General features: G+C 41.6%; 1 protein-coding gene and 1 pseudogene across 1 annotated transcript in view; both read right to left on the reverse strand.

The window, feature by feature from the left end:
* LOC126203107 (L-dopachrome tautomerase yellow-f2-like) overlaps positions 1–22,283 on the reverse strand; it is a 140,678-nt gene extending 118,395 nt beyond the window's left edge. The window contains exon 1 of the mRNA XM_049937349.1: positions 22,184–22,283. Coding sequence (XP_049793306.1) covers positions 22,184–22,231 — 48 coding nt within the window. The 5' untranslated portion in view covers positions 22,232–22,283. The remainder of the gene's footprint in view (positions 1–22,183) is intronic.
* Positions 8,796–8,963, reverse strand: LOC126204700 (U2 spliceosomal RNA; annotated as a pseudogene).
* Positions 22,284–22,841: the final 558 nt, after the last annotated feature.

A 22,841-nucleotide genomic window follows, 5' to 3' on the forward strand; every position in this document is an offset into this window, starting at 1 on the left:
CGAATGTGAAAAGGAGTGGAGTGTCAGAATCGTATCCCACTGAAATGGAAATACTGCAGCAACAGTTTGGCAGCTTTTGGTGTTCATGGTTTAAATTTTCCATTCCCGTCAGGGTCCATATCGCATAGTGACAGCAGTGGAAAAATCATATACAATCAGGCTACACAAAGGGGTGACGACAGTATTTTTCTTCCTACATTCCATCCGGTAAAGAAACCGGTCTGAGGAACTGAGGAGGGGGATTGGGGGAAAGGAAGGAAATAAGGATTTAACGGCCCGTCTGAAATAAGGCCATTAGAGACTGAGCAAAAGCTAGGATTGGAGACTAATGGGGAAGGAATCGATCTTATCTTTTCAAAGAGATCATTGCGGCATTCAGGGAAATCGCGAAATTCCTAAGTATGGATCGTCGGACGAAGATTTCAGTCGTCACACTCTCGAAGTGTAGCCAGCATGGGAACAAGTTGCAGAGCGGGCATTGTCCTTGGTGATCACCCGCCCTATTCTGAAACACGTTCCGCCTTCTGTAATATCAGTGTACCGTCATAAATCGCGGAGACTTGACTGTGATTATTGTCTGTGAATAAAAGTCTCGTTTATGTTGATCTCATTGTGTATTTCTTTCGCTTATCTTCTTTATTGTACTGTATTGTACTATAATACAGCAGTTTCATCTATATATGGCCCAAGTTGCATCTAGCTAGGTCACTTTACAGTGACAACACGCGAATGTTGCTTTCGTCCCTAAGTTTTGCACATCATTGTAGATGTTCGACTATGACATAACTTCATGATCTGACAGTCATTAAGTGCTCTCCTTAAAAAAATTTAAGGATCGGTCTAACAGTCTATCATCACTTATGCCATCACTCTTCCCAACATGGTATGAAGATATCCTTTGGAACGATCCCTATCTTTTGAGAGCAGTAGGGCAGAGAGTATTACTGAATGGTAGGACGATCTGCTCTCTCTGCAGCCTTTCTCATCCCCTGAAGAACTACCATAGACAAGCGCATAAAAAAAAGAGCTGTCGCGAAATCAAAACGGGTTCGCAATACAATGTCATCTACCCTTCATTGTGGACTCCCCTTTTACAACAGGGGAAACTGTGCAATGAGCCGAAGATTTCATAACAGAACAGTATTAATTGCAGATGTACTTACATTTAATTTCTTTGCAGCAGCCGGCCGCGGTGGTCTAGCGGTTCTGGCGCTGCAGTCCGGAGCCGCGGGACTGCTACGGTCGCGGGTTCCAATCCCGCCTCGGGCATGGGTGTGTGTGATGTCCTTAGGTTAGTTAGGTTTAAGTAGTTCTAAGTTCTAGGGGACTTATGACCTAAGATGTTGAGTCCCATAGTGCTCAGAGCCATTTGAACCATTTTTTTCTTTGCAGCATCTTTTGTATTGTACTTCATGTTCCAGTTATAAGATTAAAAAGGTATGTTATTACTACTCTTTATTTTTCTTCTTACATTTTGGCTTAAGGAGAGTGTAATATTAGAAAAACAACATACTTACAGTCTGCAAAATGCTGAATAGGTCGCTAAGGAAAAAGTCACTGACTGTGAAAGCTGACAATATTGTTCCAGTATTACGCGTTTCGGACATTGCTGTCGTCAGATATCTTGGAACATCATGTTGCACGTAGATGCAAAAGTTACATCTTGTATTGGTAACGATTATAAGCATATTTCAGGAACACCAAGAACTGATGAGGGAATAAGCCTTCATCAGTTTCGATCAATCAATCTTCACCACGGACCATAAAAATATTTATATCGGTCTTCATGGAAACGTTCCGAATAAATCTCGAGAGACTACGTTCCAAGAAGAGTCAGGTAGCAAATTAGTTTCCCCCCATATACGACTCGTGAAATGATGTCGACGAGAAAATTAGAGAAATTAGGAGTTATTTACCGACAGTCATTTCTGCCACGCTTCAGTCGCAAACAGATCAGGAAAACGAGGAAAAGATACACTATCTGTTCGAAAGTATACAGACATTGTGAGCGGATGTTAGTATGGGGTATACAAGGGCTGTCCAGAAAGTAAGTTCCGATCAGTGGCGAAATGGACACAAGAGTGAAAGCCCGATGAAGCTTTAACACATGTATTGGGTAGTGTCTCTAGTATGACCGTCGATCGTATCAAGACGCTCATTGCAGTTGTGAGCGCAGTGCGAGCGAGTAAAGGTGCCTAGAACAACGATGTCTCCCGCCAAGTAGGAGGGCCCGCTGAGAAGCTTCGCCTTAATGAATGCAGCCCACCTCACACAACTGCCACGCACTTCCTCCTTCGTGGCAATTCTCAATCGCACTCTGCAGGGGCAGTGAAGACGCTCCTGCAGCCTTTTCGATGGGAAGTGTTCGATCACCCACAACATAGCCATAAATAGATCGTCCTGAGTATCATCTCTGTTCACATGAAACGCTGATTACAACACTTGGACGCAGGCTACGGGCTGTAGACCAGCGTAGAGAATTATCGGAAAGCACAGGCGGCTACCTTCTATGATGATGGTATTGGAAATTTGGTATAACGCTCCGACAAATGTCGGAGCGGCGGCTATGTAGAAAAGTATCTGGAGTGTGGCTAATTATTGCAAATAAAATGTTTGTGATTTTCACTGTGGTTTCCATTTAGCGACCGATCGGAACTTACTTTCTGGACAACCCTCGTATTTTCCTTTCTTTAAGGTGGTTTGAACTGTGTTGGGGGATACCTTCAATGAGGTGTCTGCACGGCTGTGGAGAAATGGCAACCTATTCTTCCTCAAGAGACGAAACGAGCTCAGTAGACGGTCTAACTCATCCCACAAATGAACCACTGGCTTCAGGTAGGGATTCATGGCCAGTCATTTCAGGAATGTTATTCTCGAAATTCATTGCTGCTTTACGACAGGGTACAGCGTCATGATGATACAATCATCATGTCCGAACTGTTCCTCTAATGTATGTAAAATTGCTCATATCCTCCTGCATTTACAGTTTTCTTAAGTGCAATAGGGGGACCATACCCCAACGACGAACAACACCCCCATACCGTAATACCACCTCCTTCGTACTTCACTGTTGACAGTACGCATGATGACAGGTCATCTTCTCCAGGTACCCGCCAAATCCGAACCCTTCCACCGGGCTGCGACAGGGTACAGCGTGGTTCATAACTCCAACTCATTAGTTTGTAGTCATCCTATGTCTAGTGGCGTCGCTGCCCGCATCACATCAAGCGTCGCTTAGGGTTGACTAGAAAAATGTGTGGCTTACTTTGCGGTGGAGATAGTATGAAACAAAAAAAGAAGGAAAAAAGGTCCAGTAAACGCTGGATCTAAAATGAACATTTCTTCAGTAGGAGAAACGTTGAAAGGCTCGTGTAAGGAGAAAGCCACATACTTTGCATGATATAGGAACATTTTACAGCCCGATTTGACTTGTATTATAGAGCAGTTTAGAGAAATACCTTGTCTGCCACTTATATCATGACAAATTTTATTTATAAAAATAGTTTGTCGATTGTATATGTAGTGTATCGATTTATTGAGACATAATCTTCCATAGCACGAGTTTATTAATCGTTTTCGCAACACATCAGTTTCAGATACTTTAACTTCCTTAGATACATTTGTAAAGCTTGGACACATGGAAGGATACATAGTCCTTGAGCATTAAGAAAAGCATTGTTGAGTAAAGTAGTGCGCCGTGGGCAGAACAGCAGTAGCGGGGAGAGTCAGTCATAGTCGAGTCTTGGGCGAGATGTGACGGTGATTGGTTGGCTTAACTGAGGAGTTCCTTATCAGAGCAAGTGGCTCCCTTTTGAAGATGAGAAACTGGAAATGGAGAATAGCCAAGAATTGAATACAATTGGAGAAAAGGATTTTGGAATTTAATTTTGAAGCATAAATGACTCAGAAGGCATTTGTCGTATTGCTTTGCTTGCATTTAGCGATTATGGTAGTTTATTAATTTTCGTTGTTCAATGATTTCAAGTTTTTCGTAAAGGATACGATTTATCAGTCCTATGTCCAAGATGTTAGCATCCACTTCTGTTAGTTTAAAGGCTATTTTGATTAATAATTTAAAAGTAAAAGTGATAGCAATTTTATACTTCATTAATGCTTAGTGTCTGTGATAGGCTTAAAAAGAATGAGTAATTTCATTAAACGGAGTTTAAATGTTATATCTGCAATTTTGAGAAAATTAAATAACTTTGGATGTCATTTTACTTTTCATTTAGTCATCCTCCCCCTTATCATAAATGACATGCAATTTGAACACATTTTGAATGAAATGAGTGCTAAGAGCATTGTTAAACAAATAAAAAGATCGAATGGAATCGAATGGATAGGGCGTTGTCTTTCATGACAAATAAGTGATAGCATGTAGCGCAGAGCTTACCCTTTCATCTTGCAAAATAAAATAATTTTCATTTTAGCTGATACTTCCCGCAATTTCCCATCATTAAATATTTTTCATAAGATACTTTCAAGATTGTACACAGTATCGAAGATGAACATAAGCTCATAGCTGTTAAGGTAAGCATTTTATAGGCCATGTTTATTGGACCTCTTTTTCTTGTCGTGACTTGGTCCATAATACAACGTCTGAAATTTTGTCGGTGAAATTATGGTTCATTCTATGTAAGGAGACGGACTACGAGACATACGACGAAAGGAAAGTGCATGCTTTACTAAACGTCGCAAACGCATGCAAGCATAAGGAGATGTTGTTGGACTATAAGAATCTGTGACAGGAAAAGTCATTTAAGCAAGTAGAAAACGTTAAACGCGATACAAGAGAAATTTATATTTTAAACGCTGTACTCAACGAAAGCACAGTCACTTCGAATCCATCTACTAAGACACGTACAATCTTCATGTCTACTGAAAGCAGTCCTGTAGTCCGTTTTGGACCTACTGACCTCGAGGTCAATGCAACGCGCATAATTTTGCTTGATAGAGCAAAATCGCACAAATACTTGTTTATTGGACTGATAGTGTAATTTCATATCAAAAAGTTTCATACGTGGCTATGGAATATACGAAAGACCCTACATAAAATTAAAATCAATCGTATCAACATTAAGAGTGAAAGATAAAATCCACTATTAACCACAAAGGAGAGAGCGGATAGGCGGAAAAAACACACTGCAGGCCTCAACAACGGGGAGGAACTGTCAGATAGACAGAGGAAAAACCAGACTCCACGTGGAAGACAGAGGATCCAGTATTAGAGTCAGAGTTTAACAGAGCTTTGGAAAACTTGCGACCAAATATGGCAGAAGGCACAGATAACATTTCTTCGGAAATTCTAAAATCATTGGCTAGAAGTGACAATCAAACGACTATTCAAGTTTGTCTGCACAATACATAAGTCTAGAGACGTAGATAGCATTTCTTCGGAATTTCTAAAACCATTTCGGACGAAGTGGTAACCAAACAACCATTCATATTCGTCTGCAGAATCTATAAGTCTAGAGACGTATCACCGGGCTTTCGCAAGAATATCATCCACACAATCCTGAAGATAAGAAGGGCATATAACTGCGAGATCTATCGCACAATAAGCGTAACGGGTCATGCACCCTAGTTCCCGACAGTATTAATACACAGAATAATGAAAATAAAATTGAAGATATATTAATTTCACTATGAGAAAGCTAATGGCACCAGAGAGGCGTTTCTGACATTACGATTAATAATGGAATCAAGATGTATCAAAATCAAGAATTATTCATAGACTTTGTCGACCGGTAAAAAGCCATAGACACTGCAGTATAGCCCAAATTGTTCGATATTCTCAGAAAAGTAGCTGAAAACTATAGAGAAAGCATTGCAGAAGTGCCAAGAGGGAAAAATAAGAGTGGCTGCCCAAGATGTGTATTAAATAGGTGTAGTCTTTCGCCCCTCCTGTTCAATCAGTACATTCAAGAAGAACTGACGTAAATAATAGAAAAGATTAGGAGTGAGGTTGAAATTCCAGCTAAAAGGATCCGAGTAATAAGATTCCTCAGTGAAAGAGAGCAAGAATTAGAGGATCTTTTGAATTGAATGAATAGTCTAATGAGAACAGAATATGGATTGAAATTAAAGCAAAGAAACATGAATTTAATGAGGAATAGCAGAAGTGAGACTAACGATAAATGTAACACCATAATTGGGGACAACGGAGTAGACGAATTCTGCTACCTTGGAAGTAAAGTTTTGACACACGTAGGGAGGACGAATATAAGAAGAAGAGTAGCAGAGCCAAAGAGATCATTTTAGGCTAAGATGAATATACTGGTACCAAACATTAGTATTAACGCGATGAAGGCATTTCTGAAAATGTACCTTTGGAGCACAGCATTGTGTGGTGGTGAAACATGGACTGTGGAAAATCCGGAACAAAAGAGAATCGAAGCGTTTGAAATGTGGCACTATAGAAGGATGTTGAAAATTAGATGGACTGATAAGATAATGAATGAACAGGTTCTCTGCAGAATCGGCGAGGAAACATGGACAAGAAAAAAAGACAGAGTGGTAGGTCATGTGTTAAGACATCAAGGAATAACATCAGTGGTTCTGGAGGGTAAAAATTGTAGGGGAAGACGAAGACTGGAATACATACAACAAATAATTGAACACGTTGGGTGCAGTAGAGGAATTCATAGTGGGACTTGTAAAACTGGTCAGATGACTGATGACACAAAAGACTACCTCTCGAGAGCAACTTACAACACGGGGACTAGTCCAGTGACCAGCTAAATAGTTGGAAAAACTCCATCAGTGGAGCAGCACATCAGTACATCTTCTTCGAATTATAGGTGATACAAAAATCACATCACTTGCCCTTGAGAGCAGCAAGAACGAGAGCGACCACAAAACGGGCAAGCGAATGACACATGAGCTCATTTCAGATAGTGCTGCTTGTGTCTATAATAACTGCCTCTCCAACTATCACCAGTGCATATTCTGACGTAGAGCAGACTGTAGACATGTTTTACAGGGGGAGGGAAAAACATGAAAACACCAAGAACACAACACATTACCATGCCTAATACGGCGTGGGAAAAACCGTTGTCATTCAAAACAGTCGTATCAGAATGGATAAAAACAGGCTCTGCACGGTTTCCCGGGCACTCTTATATCACTCTTCATGAGAATAGTGGTAATTTCAAGTAAAAAAATGGTTCAAATGGCTCTGAGCACTATGGGACTCAACTGCTGAGGTCATTAGTCCCCTAGAACTTAGAACTAGTTAAACCGAACTAACCTAAGGACATCACAAACATCCATGCCCGAGGCAGGATTCGAACCTGCGACCGTAGCGGTCTTGCGGTTCCAGACTGCAGCGCCTTTAACCGCACGGCCACTTCGGCCGGCTAATTTCAAGTAACGATGATGGAGGTAGGTAGTATGGAGAACCCTTCTCTCCAAAGTAGACCACAACGACTCAATAATATTGAGATGTGATGATTGTCGTCGCCAGGGGAGATGAGTCAGTTCATGGTCGTGCTCGCAAAAACAGTCCTTGTCGTCTTGGAACGCAGCATCACTACTGCTGAACAAGCATTGTACCGTGAAGGGGACTTGATCAGCCAAAATGGTCACGTAATACTTGGCAGTAATGCGACCTTGCAAAGTACCGAGGGTAAACAGAATACCGCATCAGCTACCTTGGTTACGGGAGCACCCATTTTACAAGCACCAGCAGTTTGCCCACATTCGAATGCACAGAGCTCCGACATAACGCATTCACACCTACAAAGAACAATGTTTTGACCACGACGGACATTAGCAATGTGTTGAGGACGTGTACAGGTGCCATTCGGGGTCAAATACAACAGCGCAACCTTCCGGCTTGGTTAGCACCTGTATTTATGTTCAAGTATGCACTTCTCGCAGTGTTTCCATATTTTTGTCCAACACCTGTAGGCAGCAATAATGTGCAGAAAGAATACGAAATTAAAATGACCCGAGGTTGGTTGCTGATGGTTTAGTAATGCTCGCAACGTTTGAAGATCAACTGAATATTGTAGCTAAGTAAAAAATGTACACCGGAACGTACTGCTGCACATTCATTTTCTATCTGTGTCTGTTGGCGTTTATCCTGACATATAAGATCCACTGTCTTCGTGATTTGGTATATTTATTTTATTGTTTGCTCCGTGGCCGAACGCCCTTCCTGTCGCCTCGGTCATTAGTCAACCAAAGGAGAGAAGTCGTTTGAACCACCTGTCTGTGAATCTTGTAAACTTAGTTTTGCCCGTTACCTCGTTTTCTGAGGCGCAGGTTGGGGACCAGCCCAGCATTTGCGTAAATGAGCGTGAAAAACCGCCTACAAACTACATTACTCAGCCTAGCCGCTGTAATGGCCCACGGTCGTTAGACAGATTCGGATCTGGCTCACGTCCCTGTCTTGCAAGTTAGTTCACTGCTCATTAAGTTTACGAGCAGAACAGTTCTACGAACTTAGTGTTTTGTAACATTAACGAATCACGGAGGGGTGTTACTCTGTTCTCATCCGTCGGAAGGACACCAAACAATGTTCTATGAACTTTCGAGGAAATCGAGTTACCTATTCTTCTGCCTCAGATACCTGACACAGGGACCTTGATAATAAAAGGGATTCGGGTGCATTCCGAGGCATATAGATTTTCTCATCGCACTGTAAGGAATTGGAATAGGATAGCATGATTAACAAGCAGACCACAGGGCCATCGGATTTTTTGTAATTTTTTTATATTTATTGTAAGTGAAGTTCAGAACTTAAATAACAATAAATTAAAGCATTCGGTTCAGTTCTCAAAAATTCTCGCCAATGACGGGCCAACCCGAGACAGAGATGGTGCAAGTCCTTAGCAATCCGTCATGAGCCAAAAATGAGTTTAGTATTCTGCCCTTGAGATGCAAGACGTATCAGATATTAAGCTGATAAGAACAGATACTACACTTTGAGCGTATTCGCCTGTCTCTCAAGTAAGGATAATTTTTTTTTTTTTTTGGACAAACAGCGCGGCTCTGTGATGGAATGCTCGCCTGAGTTCTGGACTCGATTCCTGGCCAAAGCAAATTTTTAAAGAAAGTAGGAAGCTCTACCAGCATTTCTGTGAAGTGTAAAATCCATAAAGACGGGAAAAGATCAGTAGCGCTCCAGACTGCTAATCGCTCAGTCGCTGGTTCGAGTCCCGTTGTGATCATTATTTTTTCCTTTTCTTGTTCAGCTCGAATACTGGCGTCTCTGAAATTCATCAAGTTAACACATATGTAATTGGCATTTTTATGAAAATGTACCTCTTCTTATTTCTAATTACATATTAAACACAAAAGCCCAATTACCGATGTAAATTGAAAATTCTTAATTAGTGGTCTTTTACAAAAGATTGTCAATAAAATTTGTTAAAATTAAAAAATACAAATTAGTTCTTTTCGTTCTTATCTATTTTTACGTTTCACGGAAATGTTTGTAGAACAAGCATATTTGTTTAAAAATTCGCACCGACTGGAGATCGAAGCTAAGACGCCTACATGGCGGACTAGCACTCCACCACAGAGGGGCGCTGCCTGTCGAAACAAATCGACCATCAAAACTGGTAACAGAGACAGGGAATAGTGTGGCATTTTCTGGATGCCTTGTCCGAAAATGACCTTGAGCAGATAGCTAGAGAACCAACTCGTGAGGGTAAAATCTTAGACCCCCTGGCAACAATCAGACCTGAACTTATCGAATCAATTAACGTAGAGGAAGGTAACAGTAATCATAAGGTTGTGGCAGCATCTATGACGACGGGTCCTACAAGGAATGTTAAGAAAAGTTGGAAGATATATTTGCTCAGCAGGGGTGACGGGATACAAATTTCAGAATATCTCAGCAGTAAGCATCAAATATTCGGTGATAAGGACGAAAATGTGGAGAACAAATGGAAAAAAAAATTCAAATGCATCGTTCAATATGCCCTAGACAAGTATGTTCCGAGTAAGGATTTAAGGGACAGTTTAATAACCGTGCTAGAAAAGGGCTACGTAACAAAAAGTACTTCATCTCAGATTCAAGAGTACTAAAAACCTAGCTGACAAACAAACTTTGAACGAAGCAAGAATGAGCTTAAGGAGAGCAATGGGAGAAGCGTTCAATGAATTCGAATGTAAGACGCTGTCAACCGACCTGAGTAAAAACCCTAAGAGATTTCGGTCGCATGTAAAATCAGTGGGTCAAAATCATCTATTCATTTCCTCAGCGTCCACACCGGCACCGAAACGGAAGATAACAGAGAAAAGGCCCAAATACTGAATTCGGTCTTCCGAAGTTGTTTCATCGCGGAAGATCGTAACACTGTCCCTCCTTTCAATCGTCGTGCGAACGTCGAAATGGCAGATATAGACAACCGATCGCGGAACTGAAAAGCAGTTACAATCGCTTAGTAGTGGAAAGGCTTCAGGACCAGATGAGATACCTATAAGAGTCTATAAAGATTATGGAAAGAACTTGCTCCCCTTCTAGCAGTAATTTATCGCAGTTCGCTTGAGCAACTAAAGGTACCTAACGACTGGAGAAAAGCGTAGGTCACTCCTGTTTTTAAGAAAGACCTTAAGACAGATCCACACAATTATAGGGCTATATTGTTTACGTCCATCTGTTTTAGAATTATGGAACATGTTTTATGCTCAAGAATTATGACGTTCTTGGAAAATGAAAAGCTCCTCTATAAAAACCAACATGGATTCCGCAAACGGAGACCCTGCGAAACTCAGCTCGCTCTGTTCCTCCATGAGATCCACTGCGCAGTGGACAACGGCGCTCAGGCTGATGCCGTGTTCCTTGATTTCAGGAAGGCATGTTTCACCGTCCTACATTGCCGTTTAATGAAAAAATACGAGCTTACGGAGTATCGGAGCAGACCTGCGATTGGATTCAAGACTTTCTTGCAGATAGAACTCAGCACGTCGCTCTTAACGGAACTAAAGCGACAGATGTAAAGGTAATATCCGGAGTACCAGAGGGAAGTGTGATACGACCGTTGCTGTTCACAATATATGTAAATGATCTAGTAGAAGGCGTCGGGTGCCCTTTAAGGCTATTCGTGGATGATGCAGTTTATACCAAAGTAGCAACGCCCGAAAATAGTAAGGCTTTGCAGAACGACCTGCAGAGAATTGATGAATGCTGCAGACTCTGGCAGTTGATCCTGAACGTAAATAAATGTTACATATTGTGCATACATAGGGAAAGGAATCCACTACTGCACAGCTACACTACTGATGAAAAACAGCTGGAGATAGCGTCTGCCATAAAATATCTAGGCGGAGTTATGCAGAGCGACCTTAACTGGAATGACCATATAAAACAGATAGTGGGAAAAGCAGACACAAGACTCAGATTCATCGGAAGATGCTTGCGGAAATATAACTCATCCACGAAAGAAGTGGCTTATAAGGCGCTTGTTTCTCCAGGTCTTGAGTTTCGTCACGGGATCTTTTAGCTGGCGAGAGAGCGTTACGGAGATTCTAAACAAACTCCGCTGGCAGACGTTACAAGAGAGACGTTGTGTATCACGGAGAGATTTACTACAGAAATTTCGGGACAGCACTTTTCAGGAGGAGTTAGACAACATATTACTTCCCCCTACATACATCTCACGTATTGACCACGAGGAGAAAATTCGAGAAATTAGAGGCAATACAGAGGCTTACCGACAATAATTCTTCCGACGCACTATTCGCGAGTGGGTTGAAGCGATGAGATAGTGGTACTGAAAGTACCCTCCGCCACACACCATTAGGTGGCTTGCGGAGTATGACGTAGATGTAGATTTAAGATAGTAAAAACGTTCAGAAAACTTCAAAGTCGATTTTCTAGAGAATTTTTGGAAGTTGCATTGAGCTACTGTTGGTAACTGATACCTGGGTTCTGAACTTCACGTATTATAAATACAAATAAGTACAAAAATTCGATTGCTGCGTGGTCTCCTAGTAAGATCGGTATGACGTACCCGCCACCGTGCACTTTGGAGTGTACAAAGCTAACTCCTCGCCAGGCCTAAGGGCTGTCTACCGGCCGCCGTGTCATCCTCTGCCTTGCGGTGCAATGCGGATGCGTTATGGAGTTGCATGTTGTCAGCACACCTCTCTCTCGATCGTTTTGCAGACTTTCCCAACCGTGGAGCCGCCACTACACGGTCGAGTAGCTCCTCAGGTGGCATCACGAGGTTCAGTGCATCCCGCACTAGACCTCCCACCAAGCAAAACTCCTGGGCAATACCGGCTATCTAACCAGGTCCTCCACATGGCAGACATCTACGCTTACCACACAGTTCCAGAAGATGAATCGAACTATAAGGGTGTATCATAGTCAACAACGAAAAACAAGGATGAAAGTAAAGGACGACAGAAGCTAAAACGTTGCAGCAAACATGGGTGTTCATAGAGCCGTTTGTGGGATAACTGCGCATGTGTAGTTTCGACCTGCTAGTGTCATTACAGATATCTTTTGAACGTAAGCTTTTAGATTAAGTTCCAGTCTAATGCTCAAATTTCAACAGCTGACCATAACAAGAACTACCACTTTAGTGCCAGCCGAAGTGGCCGGAAGTTCTAGGCGCTTCAGTATGGAACCGCGCGACCGCTACGGTCGCAGGTTCGAATCCTGCCTCGGACATGGATGTGTGTGATGTCCTTAAGTTAGTTAGGTGTAAGTAGTTCTAAGTTCTAGGGGACTGATGACCTCCGATGTTAAGTCCCATAGTGCTCAAAGCCATTTGAGCCATTTCAACCACTTTAGAAAAGTACCTGTTACAATTTACGTTACACTCCTTTCTGTTAAAGGAAGTGTTCCGCGTATCGTGTTTCGATTTGGATGCAATACTACGCTCGTCTCTACAGTGCCATACGAATTCTTTCAAAAACACCCTCCCGCCAGGTCAACTCGTGAAGTCTGGCAAGACTGTACAATTTGTTGTTTCTGTTCTTCAATCATGTGAATGGCAGTGCTGTACACTTCACTTCCGAAAGTACCCCGAACAGAAAAGTCCAGACGTGGGTAGTCAGGTGCTCTCGCAGACCAATTTACAGGCTTTCCTTGACCTATTCTCCTCGAAACGTATTGGTGCCTAAGATGTCGTTATGGAAGAGCTTGCGGGAAATTTGAGCCCAATTAGATAGGGTCTTAATCTAAAAGTCTGTATTTTAAACCAAGTTTTACTAACTATAACGTTATTTCATACTTGAAGTCAGTGGCTGCTTATAATCACACATTCGCGATTATCTCGCAGTCGACTCTTTTGCGGATCCAAATTTACTGGAACGTGTTTTTTCTTCTATCACTGTATACTTCCAATGATGTCAGTTTGAAACGTTATCACAATCTACTGATTAAGACGTATAATCTTATGTTAAAAGTTTACCAAAATAAGACAATCATTAAAGCTAGAAACTGTGCATCGATCTTGAGGCAGTGTAATTTACAGCGTGCAAATTACCCACACTGTTTTATCCAGTATTTTAGAATGGGATCGCTTAGCGACTTCCAACAAAATTTACACATAATTTCAAACCATTTTCGAAACTTTTTTTCACTGACACCTGTCACAAAACCAACATATAAAGGGGTTATGACTTCTTTGGTTTACCGGTTTCTGTTTTGACTTTTTCATTAGTCTATGAGTGAATAATCCAGAAATAATAAAACCAATGTCATTAGCGTTATACATCTTCCTCCATAAGGATTTTACTTGCTTTATGTCATATATTTGACATTAACATATGATACTAACTCATTCATAAAGTAAGAAGACGTTTGAAACTGTTTTATTCGTGGGAATTCATTTCTTTAAAGAGTCATGGGGGAGGGAGGCGGAAGGAAGGGGTTATAGGTCTTTGTATATTTTGTGTTCGTAGAACCGTACTGATGCTAATATCGATATAACTTCAAAGAAAAAGTGATCTAATGTTTATTGTCAGTGAAACTTGTTTGTTCATTACAATATTAGTCGTTTGTGATAATAAACAAACGACGTTAGTTGTATGTGAAGTATCCGCTTACGATACGATCACATAAGTATGTAATCATCTCAATAAATACGCCCGCGTGATGTGTCTACGATGTATGAATTGGTGAGTCATTAGTATTTTATCTTCACCGTATCTTATTAATTTCGCGTATTTAAATGTGTCAGAAAATGTAGATGCAGCCCTGTCGTTCACCACATAATTCAATGTATCTTTTCTTTTTAATTGCTGTTAGAAAAAGTAAGATGCGCGTCCGTTCCAGACATTGCCTTCACGCTGAGTCATTCTGATCACATCCACGCTTGCTGACAGCGGCATTTATAAGTTATTCTCTACTAATAGGTAACAGTAGTGGGCGAAAACATATCAGATAATAAATATTAATCTGAAGTTACGGAGACGCAGTCTTTCGGCTGCCGCTGTCATTGTCCGACAATAGTAAATCGATGAAGTGAGGTAGAACCCTAAGAATTAATTCGTGTAATAAGGAGGAAACGACGCAAAAGGAAACTCATATTTCGAAAGGGTCGTGTCACATGTTTTAAAAGGGTCTAGCATTACTGACATTTTTGGCAATTCGGTGCATATTTTTTTTCTTTCCAGGCTGTCTTCTGGATTGTCGCTGATTAACTACATATGCAGAGGCAAGAATATTTCCCAATCGAAATAATTAGTTGTAATAGACCTGTAGACTTGTATACGTAAAAGTTTTGGCTAGCGTCGCCTTCAGGCATTTTTCTCAATTATCATTGTTATCCATGCGGCACCTGTCGTCAAACTGTATCGTTCAAGCTCTCAGGTGTTCCAAGGCCACGTCACTAAGTGAAAAAATTTTCGGATACGAGCTTTACCGCATGACACAGTGCAACGGAAGCTACAGTTTACGAAACGACTGTATGGGCTAAGTTATTTGCTACTCGCGCGTTATCACAAACTATCACAACCGCAACATAACCGCAACCGCAACTGAGTCGTGTCCAGCAGTTCACCGAGATACTGCCTCTGACACTCATTGTTTCAGCAATCAGTTGTGCACTCATTGACAGAGCCAAAATAATAGATACCTTGTGGATATTCGGAGAAACAAACAGATGTCTAAAGAACCAGGATGAATATTATGACGGTGGAAAATAAGATTGGCAGTCTTCTTCTCAAATTAGAGCTTTGCTAAGACAGGGCTGAAGTGTAGGCTGTTTCATTGTTCCCAGAACTGAAAAATTTGTTCAACGGAAGCAACTGAAAACGTTCATTAAGAGATAAAATATGTCACGACGTCGCCAGAAATACATTAATTAGCGACAATTTTCCTGATTGGATCAAAGACTATTTTCATTGAATAAAATATTTTCACATAGTAAAACGAGAGCCACAGAAACATTTCTTGGACTTCAAAATCACAATAAAGTGAAAACATGTTTTGCTGAAACAGAACATATTATACAGTGCTGTTGTAAAAATCCGTAAGAATACTATGTCAAAACTTACGGATGACTAAGTCGACATTTGGCTATGGTAGCAATGAAAAGAAATGCCACAAGCGATTGAATCTGGAGCAAAGCCTATGAGGTGCATAGGCCGAAACCGAACAGAACACACAGAGTGATTCAAAGTCTTTGCGTCTAACGTCTAGTGGTGGTAGACCACATCATGAGGAACAGCTTATGTTAGAGACGAAATGTTCACAGTCGCTTCCCACGGACACTAGGCGTCACGTATTTGTTATTTTATTTTATTTATATTTACACGTCAAGTTCAGAAGGACCAAATTGAGGAGCAGATCTCCAAGGTCATGGAACGTGTCAGAACATGAAATTACAACATAGAAGTAATAACAGATAAAAATACATGTTCATGAACCTGAAAAAATTCAGTCCATAAGTTTAAGTAAACGCAATCAACAATACAATAAGAATCAGCTTAATTTTTCAAGGAACTCCTCGACAGAATAGAAAGAGTAACCCATAAGGAAACTCTTCAGTTTCGATTTGAAAACGCGTGGATTACAGCTAAGATTTTTGAATTCTAGTGGTAGCTTATTGAAAATGGATGCAGCAGTATTCTGCACACCGTTTTGCACATGAGTTCAGGAAGGCCGATCCAAATGCAAGTTTGATTTTTGCCGAATATTAACCGAGTGAAAGCTGCTTATTCTTGGGAATAAGTTAATATTGGTAACAAGAAACGACAATAAGGAATATATATATATTGAGAGGCCAATGTCAAAATACGCAGACTCGTGAACAGAGGTCGACAAGAGGTACGTGATCTTACACCACTTATTGCCCGAATCGCCCGTTTCTGAGCCAAAAATATCCTTTTAGAATGGCAAGAGTTACCCCAAAATATAATACCATACGACATAAGCGAATGAAAATAAGCAAAGTTGACTAATTTTCGTGTCGAACAATCACTCACTTCTGATACCGTTCGAATAGTAAAAATGGCAGTATTAAGTTTTTGAATAAGATCCTGAACGTGAGCTTTCCACGACAGCTTACTATCCATCTGAACACCTAGAAATTTGAACTGTTCAGTTTCACTAATCATATGCCCGTTAAGGGATGAGCAGATTTTTCAGAACTATCAGGGTCTACTAATTAGGTGTGCTCCATACTTCCCATCCCTGTGAACTGACAGTGATTTTCAACAGGAAAACCTTGAGAGTGAATGCCTCAAAGACTAGGAAGATATTTTAGAAGCGAACCAAGAACTTTAATTGGCTCGGCCTACCGCCTTTCATGTGAAAAAAATGACTAAATTATAGGCAAATCACACTGCAGGCATACGCCGCAGAGTGCCTACCCTGCTGCCTCTCAGGGGCATAACTAATCCGAAAGGATGCCTGGCGTCGCCAGGAAGTACCAGCGAACATTTTGCCTCCAAAAAAGCTCTTTCCTGTGACGTGTTCTGCACCCCTAAAGGTTTGATGAAAGGATTTTGAAACACTCTGTATAGAAGACCGCTAGAAATATCAGGACCATTTCTTAACTTTCTACAACAATGAAAGAAAAATGTTTCTGATACAAACCCTTGTATAATTTCTCAAAATGTTTGTCTTTAAAAAATTGCACAGTCTTACATGGTTTTACACAAATTCTGGAAACACCAGTTAACTCCCCCCCCCCCCCCCCGATTGTTTATAGATTCAAAATCCCCTGTATAAAACGTCATATATCCAAAATTATGTGTCGTACAGTGACATGTGGATACTGTTTGCAAAATGTTTTGTGAATAGAGTTAGCACTAAAAATTTATAAATTGAAACGTCCTGCTTAGTGCTGCATTTTTACTGCATGAACAGCGAAAATGTGCCTAAGAGATAAATATGTTCGGTTTCATCATTTTGTGGGGTGGTGTCAAGGATAAAAGCTTCTTAAAAATTTTAAATTATGTGTATAGTTTGCTGGGTGTCGCTAGGATCTCTCATTCTCAAATATTGGTTGCATGTACTCTGGGTAATTTGCATGCTGAGTTAATCTGCCTCAAGACACACTGTCAGTAAGTGCAGTACCCATACCTGACTTTTTGTTAAGCCTCTGAGATCGCAGTGAGCTGTTACGATAGCATTTTCAATTTTTAAAATCCGGAGAATAACTGTATGACCTACTGAAAATCAAATTTTCGTTGCCCAGAGAAGCCGTCAGATAGGCATCCTGCAACTGGGACAGAGCCCCGGGTTGGCCGTTTAGTATTATACGAGGGTTGTCCAGAAAGTAAGTTCCGACTGGTCGCGAAATGAAACCATAGTGAAAACCAGGAACGTTTTATTTGCAACAGTTAGGTACACCTTCCACCTATTTCTCTACATAGTCGCCGCTCCAACTTCGAGTTTTGTCGTAGTGTTGTATCAACTTTCCAATATCCTCGTCATAGAAAGCAACTGTCTGTGCTTTCGGCCAGTTATCTGCACTGGTCTGCAGCTCGTTGTCTGTGGAAAAATTTTGTCTTCATAGCCAGCGGTTCTTGTGAGCAGAGATGAGACTCAGAGGGAGCCAGTTACGGGCTCTATTGTGGGTGATCAAACAGTTCTCAGCGGAAACGCTGCAGGAGCGTCTTCATTGCCCCTGCAGTGTGCGGCCGAGAATTGGAATGAAGGATCTGCTCGACAGTTGCGTTATGTGGGCTGCATGGCACAGGCGAAATCTCTAACCAAGCCCTCATACTTGGCGGGAGACGCTATTCCCTACGCATCTTTACGTGTTCAACGTTCACTCAAAACTGAAAAGAGCGACGCGACGCGATCGATGGGCATACTAGAGACACTGACCAACACATCTGTGCAAAGTTTTACCGGATTTTCCCAGTGGTTTCCATTTCACGACCGATCGGAACTTACTTTCTGGACAACCATCGCATAACAGGTTTTTTCCACTCTGATGCTGGTACCTCAAAAACATGGCCTTAAAAACATTCGACAGCTTCATGGATTAAAATTGTTGTCCACGCGCATTTTGTTCGATATACGGGAGCAAACAGATGTCATTAGTCGACAAATCGGGGGAATGCAGAAATAAGACGTTAACCTGCTGCTTTTTCTCTGCGAAGTAACCCATCGTTTGACTTGCTGTGTGACAGCTGGCCTTGTTATGATAATAAGTGATGCGACGTTTTCTGTTGTTTCTCGGGCCGGCAAGTGAGGCCGAACGGTTCTAGGCGCTTCATTCTGGAACCGCGCAACCGCTACGGTCGCAGGTTCGAATCCTGCCTCGAGCATAGATGTGTGTGATGTCCTTAGGTTAGTTAGGTTTACGTAGTTCTGAGTTCTAGGGGACTGATGACCTCAGATGTTAAGTTCCACAGTGCTCAGAGCTATTTGAACCATTTGTTGTTTTTCGTGATTTCATCGATGACTCGTTGCAAGGAAATTGTTGTTGAGCAGAAGCTTTTCTTAGTTAAATGCACATGCAATATTGAATGTACTGTAGTCTCTAATATAGCTAAGGAGGTCACATGCAAAACCTGTTGAATCACGTTGGGCACAGCTATGGTGTTTTTCGAGAATAACAACCGATTTTGGTCGACATTCACGAAATTCGACGCTAAAGGAAGCTCGACTAAAACGAAATTCTGACCACCATTTGTAAACTGGCTTTTCTAAAGCTTGTCGGTTGCCAAATGGTGAATTAGACGATTGTAGGCAATTGTTTTTGATCAGGCATTTGCGAAAATCATAAAAGATCATGGTAAAAAATCTTCACATGCAATTATCATTTTTTCACATCCGTTTCTTTATATTTTCTTTTGGCCATTTCCTTCTGTGTGGACATTACACTCTCGATAAATTTGGGGAAAGACATAATTCCATCGAGCTGTGTTTTAAATGTGGTGCTTGATTCGGCAACGTTAATTTCGGACGACCCATTTTCAGCTGCATCTATTAACTAACACTCCATAATGAAACGCATTTCTGAAAAGCTCGCTGTAGACACGCTGCTCTGCCAATTTCTGAGCTACTGTTCGTTTAACAATAAGAAACGACAAGTTCTAAAATGATGGTCATATTTCAATGCAATTAGTTGCTTGGCAGATTTTTCATAGAACAACCATCAGGCTATTTGTCTACCGTTCCACTCTCGAATAGCGTGCCCGAAAAATTAATGCTTAAATTTTTCCAAGTGAACTATGTTTTGTCTTCTTTTATGACGATGATAATTTCTGCCTGTGTAGGTGGGCGCCTACAAAATATTTTCGCATTTGAAGGAAAAAGTGGGAGATTGAAATTTCCTGAAACGATCTCAGAACTACGGAAAACGCCTTTCTTTTAATGATTACCGTCCCAAGTTGCGTTTGATATCCATGACACTCTTTCCCTTAATTAGTTATGATACGAAACGAGCTGTCCTCCTTTGAACTTTTTCTGTATCCTGCGTCAGTCCTATATGATACGGATCGCATGCCGCCCAGTAATTGGGGCAAGTGTAGTGTAGGCAGTCTCTTTACTAGACCCGCTACCGTAGCGCAGCTGTCGGTTTTTTTCCCCACAATCTATGTGGTCGTTCCACCTTAAGTTGCTCGAACTGTATTCCCTAGGTATTTAGTTGAACTGACAGCCTTTAGATTGATGCGAATCGTCGTGTAACCGAAATTTAACTGTTTCCTTTTAATAGTCATGTTGATGACCTGACACTTCTCATTATTTAGAGTAGATTTCCCTTTTGGCACTATACAAATATCCCGTTTATATCATTTTGCAATTGGTTTTTTTCTTCTGATGACTTTGCTAGACGGCAAATGGCAGCATCATCCGCAAAGAATCTAAGAGGAATGCTCAGGTTGTGTCCTAAATCGTTTATATACAGGGTGTTTCAAAACGAACATTTATTACGTTCAACGTACAATTGTAAATAATACCCCAAATGAAAGATGAACTCAAACAGTTTTGTTTGTATAACTGTGCGCAATGGGAAGAGTATGGAATGACAAAGAGTGACTGAAAAACGTGTTGAACGAGTGCGAATCTTTCACGCTTAGCCCCAAGAAATATCCCTGCGGAAAGTTTATGGGCCTTTCTTTCTCGGTGAATCGGCTGTAACTGACTTTCTTACCGTGATGTGCTACAGCTCTGGTCCGTGCCTCAATGGGAACAACACATCTTTATTTGGGAGAAAGATGGTGCGCCACCTCACTGGTATAATACGCGACTGTTCAAACCATGTTGTATCCGACCGAAGAGTTGGGCTAAAGGCACCTGTTGACACAGCATTTTATGCATGACCTCCATGTTCACACACGATCTGACGCGATCATGTGTATGTGCCTCCGATGCCAGCTGATCTACCCGACTTAAGAAACAGTGTTATTGCAACAGTTACTCCTGACACATTGACTAAGGTTTCGGAACAACTCGCCTTTCGACTCGATGTGTGATCGGTGTTCACACTCAATAACTGTAAGAAAAACAGTTTGTGTTCCTCTTTCATTTGGTGTATTATTTATAATTTTAAGGTGAATGCAATATGCCCTTCAAAGCCTTAAAACCCGTATATTCATTTTGAAACAGCAGAGGGCCTATAACATTTCCTTGGAGAACGCCAAATATCACTTCCGTTTAGCTCAATGTCTTCCCGTCAGTTACTACGAATGGTGACCTTTGTGACAGGAAACCACGAATCCAATTGCATAACTGAGACGATGCTCTATAGACACGCAATTTGATTACAATTCGCTTGTGAAGAATGGCGCCAAAAGCCTTCTAAAAATTTAGGAATACGGAATTAATCTGAGATGGTCTGCTTGAGATGGCCTGTTGATAGAATTCATTATTTCATTTGAATAAAGAGGCAGTTGCGTTTCATAAGAACGATATTTTCGCAATCCGTACTGACCACTTGGCAATAAATCTTCGGACACAATAAATGTCCCAAATTCCTACCGCAAATCGCCGTCACTGATATGGATCTGTAATTAAAACTTAAAAGCCAATCCCTGTAAGCAGATCAGACTGCCTGACTCTCTAATTTTCAGCTACCATAAAAAATCTATAAATGCATCGTAGTTTTATTTGCTCGAATATTAACAAAACATTATGCATCATTCCAGAATGAAATTTTCACTCTGCAGCGGAGTGTGCGCTGATATGAAACTTCCTGGCAGATTAAAACTGTGTGTCGGACCGAGACTCGAACTCTGGACCTTTGCCTTTCGTGGACAAGTGCTCAACCATATGAGATACCCAAGGACGACTCACACGTCGTCCTCAAAGCTTTACGTGCCAGTACCTCGTCTCCTACCTTCCAACCTTTACAGAAGCTCTCCTGCGAACCTTGCAGAGCTAGCACTCCTGAAAGAAAGGATATTGCGGAGCCAGAGCCTGGGGGATGTTTCCAGAATGAGATTGTCACTCTGCAGCGGAGTGTGCGCTGATACGAAACTTCCTGGCAGATTAAAACTGTGTGTCGGCCCGAGACACGAACTCGGGACCTTTGCCTTTAACGGTAGTTATTGTGCATCATTAGTCATTTTCAAAAATGAGTGTCAACTTTTGTTGCTATTAATCTAAAGTTTAGGTAGGTGCTGAACTTTGTTTGGGGTATTAGCCGTCATCTGCTTTCGTTGAAGGGTAACGGTCGTACAAAGATTGAGAACCACTACACTGGACATTACAACTCAAATTAAAGACCGGTTAACTATCGTAAAGAGATACACGCCGTGGTGTGTGGAACAGCAGGAGCCATCGGCGTGTGTGCTGGAACAGTGGACTTACCGATCTTCCGGGGACCTCGGCCCTGTTGTAGTCGTGGACGGAGGACATGGCTGCTGCTGCTGCTGCTGCCGCCGATGTTGCTACTGCTGCTGCCGGCGCCTCTGCACCGCAGCAGCTACTGCTGGGTCGCCGACCCGTCCGGCTCCCTCATTGGCGGAAATACCGGCTGGCGGCGGCATCTCTGCTCAGTGGCGGAGACTACTGTGGTGCCGCGCGGTGTCAAGGTGGTAGCGGCGTGCCTGCGGCGTCTACAGCGTCAAAACAGTGCGGCGCGTGTTTTGTTTATTTACTTCTTTTATTGGGGCTTCGAATGATAACTCACTTCAAGCCAAGGTTGTAAGAATCAAAACATTTTGCATTTAACTGCGATAATGCTTAACCATCTTAACTGAATCTTCAATCGCTTCTCGGTAGAACAGTTTCGCTGAAGAAACTCTGTGCACGTCTTATATAACAATTTTATTGGATCGCTAAAATCAGCTGATCGCAGTCAAGTACGAATTACGTCACACAGTCTTCTTTTTTTATAGCCTTAACTAGTACAGACGAATGGAAAAAGTGGTAGAAGTCGACCTTGGGGAAGATCGGTTCGAATTTAGTAGTAATGTTGGAACACGTGAGGAAATACTGACTCTACGAATTATCTTACAAGACAGTT

This window comes from Schistocerca nitens, chromosome 9, assembly GCF_023898315.1.
Source record: "Schistocerca nitens isolate TAMUIC-IGC-003100 chromosome 9, iqSchNite1.1, whole genome shotgun sequence".
Classification (NCBI taxonomy): domain Eukaryota; kingdom Metazoa; phylum Arthropoda; class Insecta; order Orthoptera; family Acrididae; genus Schistocerca; species Schistocerca nitens.